Source organism: Phytophthora infestans, genomic scaffold, assembly GCF_000142945.1.
Source record: "Phytophthora infestans T30-4 supercont1.152 genomic scaffold, whole genome shotgun sequence".
NCBI lineage: Eukaryota > Oomycota > Peronosporomycetes > Peronosporales > Peronosporaceae > Phytophthora > Phytophthora infestans.
The window spans coordinates 56,376-62,998 of record NW_003303607.1 but is presented as its reverse complement, the minus strand read 5'-3'; the positions used below and the strand labels follow the sequence as shown (position 1 = coordinate 62,998).

Genomic DNA, 6,623 nt, shown 5'->3' with positions numbered 1-6,623 from the left:
TTCTTTCGTCGAGTCGAAATGACGCAGAATTGGAGCTTCTGCTACCCGTCTTTTGAGCTCGGCGAATGACGCTTTTGCTGACGCTAAGTCACCCCCAGGGCCAAAGTCCGTATCCTTGAGCTGATAGAGTACTGCACCGTAAACAGCCAAGTTCTGGATGAATCGGCCGTAATAGTTCAGGGCACCCAGGAAAGCTTGCATCCCTTTCTTTGATTTCGGGAAGGCGAGCTCGGCGATCGCGTCTATCTTCTTCGCATCAGCGCGTATGCCACTCGGCGTAATCTCGTGCGATAGGAAATCAACCTTGGGTTGGACAAAGATACTCTTGGTAAAGCTGATGCTAATTCGACATTCTGTGAACCGGGCTAGTAATCGGTCGAGTGTCTCCAATCAGGCGTCGAGCGTCTCCCCTCCAAAACAGATATCATCGACAAACGACCTCCGCTTGAACACCGGAATCAAGGAAGACTGGTCTGGTTCTCCATTAGCAAACATGTCGCCGTCCGGTCCGTTAACCAGGTCTTGGACCGGATCGTAGTCAGCTTGTGATTGGTGGTCAGCTTCAAACTTCGTCAGCTGACTCTGCGTTGAATAGCTGACTCCGCCGAGCTCGACTCGCCGTGTACCCGACTCGGCTTCAGCAATAGCCATTCGTTCGGCAAACAGCTGCCATCCTCCCTTTGGTTGAACGTATCCCCATAGAGCGTTGTCGATCAGTCGCAGGTAAATCATAGGCGCATTCTTTAGTCCAAACGGCATGCGTAACCATTCAAAATGTCCAAGTGCACAGACGAACGTTGAGATCTGCCGAGCTCGGCGTGTCATCAAGACTGCCCAGAATTCACTCGCAGCATCGAGCGAGCAAAACCACAAGTAACTCTTCAATTCGGTAAGCAGGTCATCAACCAGTGGCATAGCGTATTCCATCGGCGTCGTAACCGCATTAACCAGTTTATAGTCAATGCATAGCCGAATATCCACACCATTTTGCTTGAGCACTATCCCCACTGGCGAGGCCCAAGGGCTGCCCGAGAATGATATCAGCCCAGCTCGAAGTAGCCCCTTCAACAACTCGTAAAGCTTACTCAAGTGGCGGAGAGGTATCCGCCGAGCTCTCTGCTTAATGGGTGAGTGCCCTTGAACGTCGATGTCGCACAATGCTCCGTACGCTGGAGGCGACAGGGCATTACCACTTGAAATCATTATCCCTTCGTGCTTTTGCAGCTCTGTCACCAATTTAGCCGACTGTGCTAGCGTATGACTACTCGACTTGACGTTTGCAGCGCCATAGTCGAGTTCGGTAGGTTCAACTTCAGTTAGGTCGGGAAGGAAGGCCAGCTCGTGAGCGTAGTCCGTCAATTTCAGATCTGTTCCACTACGCTCAAAGGCGTTGGTCGTACCATCGTCAACATCATCCTCTTGATCGTCTTCGGTCGCGGCGATAGCCAAGTAGTGTTGTCTTAGGGTTTCCGTTGGGTCTCTCGTCGAGTTGCACTCGTCATTTTCAGCTTGTCCTAAACTGTAGTCAATTCCGCCGGGGTCGAACACCGTCGCCGCTGAGTTCGTTACTCCGACCTCAGCTATAGTACCTTCCAACAGTGATACCTCTGGTAATTCATAGTTGTCGGCTGCGTCAGGGCCCGTAATCGCTGAGTTCACTGCGATGGTCGATCTGACTCCTGCGTTTTCAAACTTGGCTCCGAGGTAGATGGTATCATTGTCACGCTGTCTAACCACTTCCGGACCGGTCGTAGTCTCTATAGTCTCCAACGCTGAGTCCGCCGTAGCTGGGTCGTCGTTCGGCTTTATTCCTTCAGGTAGTAGTACCTCCCGACTATCATAGTCCTTGGTCGCGTCGGAGTGATCAACCGCTGAGTTGGTTGTGACGGCAGAACTAGCTTCCGTGCACGCAAACGCGTCCTCAGTATAGCTGACATCATGACAACATGCTGTGGCCACGTCCGAGGCACTCTCAGTGTTTAGATCTGCTGACGCCGAGTCCACTGCCCCTGACTGGATAATGCAGGCTTCCGATGTACCCATCGCTGAGTTCACCACGGCTGCAGAACTTGGTCTAATGACTCCAAACTTGGCTCGGTTGTCAGCAACGGGTTGGGCGTCACTTAGGGCGCGCTCCGAGCGTTCTTCAAGGTCTCCTTCCGTTATAGCTGAGTCTTCAGTCGCCGACACGTCTTCCTTGGCCCTTACTTCACTTGTTCCTTCAACCGCTGAGTTCGTGTTGACGTCAGAAATGGCGCCGTCGTCTTCAAACTTGGACAGCTGATAGGATACATCTTGACCATCGTGTAGCACCGGCGTACGATCCGCTCGGACGTCTTCCAGCTTGAACGCTGAGTTTATAGCCGGGTCGCCCCTATCACCCCTGAAGTCGATATGACGTCTGCGTTACCGCGACGCCTCTCGTAGTCGCCGGCTTCAGTATCAGCTTCGATCCTTCTCCGGCGTTCAGCGCATGTTAATTCTGGTCCACTTTCCACTGGAGGAGGTCGTCTTTCCACCGCCGTCGGAGTTGGGTATTTTCGTCTTTCCACAGCTGGCGGCTGGTGTGACAACCAGTCTTCGTACAGTCGTTGTTCTTTCTGCAGCAAATCTTTATCCATCACCGACTCAAAGGCCAATATCTGCCAGTCACGGTACTTCGCCGAGTTCACGCGGACATATCCCTCATTGGCCAGTACTCCGTGTGGTTGCCATTTTATCACATAAAAGTGAGGTGGGCACCAGACTGACGTCCGTCGTACGTTCGTAATCAGGACGTGGGTTGATCTTCCTCGGCGATTAAAAACAACCGTTGGAATCCAACCCTTCGTCCGTCGCACCCACAAGTCATGCGTCGACTCACTGGGTTGTCGCCTGGGCAATTTGAACTCAGCGGTCATTCGACTTTCGATCGTTAACCCGTCCGGTGGTCCGCATGGGACATTTGGTCCGAACTCGGTCTTGGTCGGCGCATTACTTGATCGGATGAGTGGGATTACCATCTCATCGGGTAGCTTGACCGCCGAGTTGTACAGATCCAGACGGATCCCAGCTGGGATCATGAAGTCGGTGCCGAGAATCAAATCAACTCCGGCATGATGAAGCATTATCCATACTTCAAACTCGTATGCCACTTCCCAGCCGAGTGACACCTTTACAACTGCTCTTGACGTTGTCACCATTCTGTCTTTACTTATTCCTTGTATGTCGATTCGCTTATCTCGGCTGGCCACTCTCTTGAGACGCAGTTTCCTCGCGAAGTACTGACTAATCGCCGAGACATTTGCTCCGGTATCCAATAATATCTTGGTCCTTCGGTCGTTCACTGCACCCAATACGAGGGCTCTCATTCTAACTCGGCGATCAAACGTCTGTGCTGACCACCATCCCAGCCGTTCTCCCGGAAGCAGCTTCATGATTCTGGTACGATGCACAGCCTGGTCTGACTGCCGAGTTACACTTGCAATCGCTCGGTGGTTATCATCTAACTCACCGAGCTCACGTTCAATTCCGTCGATTTCACACATCCAATTGCCATCCCCGCTTCTTCCCTCGGGCCGTCCTGCTTCGCCTACGAAGGCAAAGAAGAAGTTTGCCTCAACTGCAAGTTCAGCTGACCGTGGCAGCCCGGCATATTCCAACCCAGTCAGTGTTGGCGGGCCGCCGAGTTTAAATCACTCGGCGCGTAAAGGTTTTGCAGGTCTTCTGGCACTTTCGACTTGTCGACAGAGTTTTTCACGAGCGCAGCCAGCTTCTCGTATTAACGAAAAAGCTCGCACTGGCCGCCTTCATGGACTTGTCTGCAGAATTTGCAGCGTCGTCGACAGTAGTGAGCCGAGTGCCCCATTCTTCCACAAGCTGCACAAGGTCCACGTTGAGAGTTGTCGCGTGATCCATCTCCACGGTTCGACTGTTCTCGTTGGTAGTACGGTCGCGGAGGTCGGCTCGCTGAGTTTCCCCAACTTCGATACGAGCCATTCTGGTCTCCCGCCGAGTTCTCTCGGCGGTCCGATGTATTTCCTTTATCATTGGAAACGCCGGCGTCTATGTAGTCGTCGTCTTCCGCTGAGTCGTGTCCTCCGGACTGGTCCTCATCATCCCATTCGTCTTCGGAGTTGTACGGACTCGGCGGGTTCTGATCGATGAGTTCCTCCCCGTCGGAGTCAGCGTCAACGACAGTGACTCGGTGTGTACATAAGATCATGAAGACGAAACCAGAATTAGTGCGAGCCCGTTTTACTTGCAAATTATGTCTTATGTATTCTTACCCTCACCATACTGCTCTGTATTTAGCTGACATGACATCACATACATGCGTGAGTGTTTTCAATGTAGTTGCTCGTGAGGTTTTGGCAACGGTACCTTCGTTGTTAGTTGTCCCGTGCTCGAGATGCCGGCGTTTGAAGAGGATCTGGCACGCCAGACAGAGTGTTGGCGAAGATGAGCGTCATACCAGCATAATAATTCCGATAGTCGTGTAGTCCTGTCGGTCTAGACGAGTCACTGGCGCTGACAGTGCAGCGAAGAAGCTCGTGCTGCCTAACTAGCTCACAGCGCAATAAACGTTGACGACAAGAGTCCGTGTTAGCATGCTCCCTGAAGTAAACATGTAGCCGTGGCGACATACACGCACCGTTGTGGACTTGTAACATGACGCTGCAAATTGATCTAGTCACTGTGAGTTTCGCAGTGCGGCCTGCTCTCCACTGGATATCTTAACGACTTGTGGGAAATTATGCACTAATTGGTGCAAAAGATAAGTATGAATTAGAGCACTAATAAGTGCGACAAAGTCGATGCAAAGCACAATTCATTCATCAAATACAAAAGCAAAATTATGAAACGCAACTGCAAGTTCATCAAAACCCCTTTTTAAATGATAAATCAGGTGTAGTGAGCTCGAATCAGGCTGTAAAGGATACGAAACCAGCGATCTTCAACGTCTAAGCGCGCCAAGGAAGCGCTCATTTTGCGCCAATCTTGCTTTCTCTAGTATTATGCAAGGTCCGGTTCGCGCCAAAACGCCACCACTGCGCGCTATTGAGGCTTTCACTTTCCATTTTGCAACTTCCGGAGCAGCTAAAACATCCAAAGATGCCAAGACGCTACGCGCGCTACGCGCTGGAGACCAAGCTTCGAGTCCTGGAGGTCGCGCGAAGGGGGTGTTTGTGGGAGGAGACCGCTGAGGAGCTTGGTGTTGTAACAGGGTAAGAGATACCGTCACTAGTTTACACTATAGTGTTGAGGAAGCTCGCAATAGTAAAACCAAGTCTTAGGTTTGTGTCAAATTCAACTCGGATTTATTTAGGACCAGGGCGGCTACCCCTGGCCTCGTGTGAACCACTCAAACACAAGTCTATACCTGATTGGTCAATAAGTGAGTGTGCCACTTTACCTACTTATGTAATTGGAGTTGGGCCCATTACAGGTGTTAATCACAACACCGCACGAGCGTGGGTAGCCAAGCACGTTACACGTGGAGAGGAGATATTTGCTCATCCGCGAGGCGGCAAGCGGGGAGGCAATGTGACAGATGCTTGTCTAGCGTTTTGGCTTAAGAAGCTAGGTGATGACCCCGACCTCACGCTGCGTCAGCTTGCAGACGCTCTTGAGCACGAGCACGGCGTCGTCGTGGCTCCTCAAACTGTGAAGAACAACGTTGACGCAGCTTGTTTCACGTTGAAGCAAATGCACAAGAAACCGCAATACATGAACACTATGACAAACAAGCAGAAACGCCGGACATATCTTGCTGAGCTACAGGAGTACCAAGCTATGGGAAAGATCATCCTATACATGGATGAAACAAATTTTAACTTGTGGTCTACACGTACGCGTGGGCGCAGTCTACGTGGCCGCCGTGCAATGAAGAAGGTGTTTGCTGGCGGTGGCCAAAACATGCACGTCATCGCCTGCATTAGCGAGAACGGATTAGTGTACAACGAGACCAAATTCGTTACAAACCGCCACGCCAACACGAATGACTTCATTCGCTCGCTTCTGCGCCACATTCGGGACGCGTCGGAACTCACGCTAGCTGATGTTGTGCTGGTGCTCGACAACACGCCGTGCCATTGCCGGGCAGAAAGCGTCTTTGAAGAGGATGAATTTCTAGATGCAAAACTACTTCGTCTTGGTCCTTTATTCACCGATGTTGAACCCGATAGAGAATGTGTTCTCTTCGTTCAAGTCATTGCTGAAAGCGTTTATGCGAGAAAACCGACGCCAAATTCTTGGTGTTCCTCCCGGTGTGACCATGAAGGACCATCGTCAATATTTCCTCCAAACGGCTGCCAATCAATACCTCCCGGAGGTGACTACCGCAGCTAGCTGTCGCAAGTTTTATCGGCACACGCCATACAATGTTGATCCGTTCATGTACACTTGACACTATCATTAAGATACATAGTACTTGAGTTCAGTAAACTAAGGCGTGCGTGATTATTGTGTCGCAGTGCCAAAATCAATTGTTTGTATTGGAGCCCTGGTGTAAACTGCAAAATCGCAATCGTTAGCACGTGTAGCCTATTCTGTGCGATAATAGGAACAACATATCTAAATAGCACACCCAAACTCTAAAAGTTGAGTGAGCTACAGCCACCGACGTGGGTGTGATCTAATGT

At 51.0% G+C, this 6,623-nt stretch overlaps 1 protein-coding gene across 1 annotated transcript; it reads left to right on the top strand.

Moving 5' to 3' along the window:
- Positions 1–5,688: 5,688 nt before the first annotated feature.
- On the top strand, positions 5,689–6,388 carry PITG_20267 (uncharacterized protein; the record flags this gene model as incomplete). The annotated part of the gene is made up of 2 exons (XM_002895591.1): positions 5,689–6,090; positions 6,191–6,388. 2 exons carry the CDS (start codon positions 5,689–5,691, stop codon positions 6,386–6,388), a joined length of 600 nt encoding a protein of 199 aa, XP_002895637.1.
- Between the last annotated feature and the right edge of the window lie 235 nt (positions 6,389–6,623).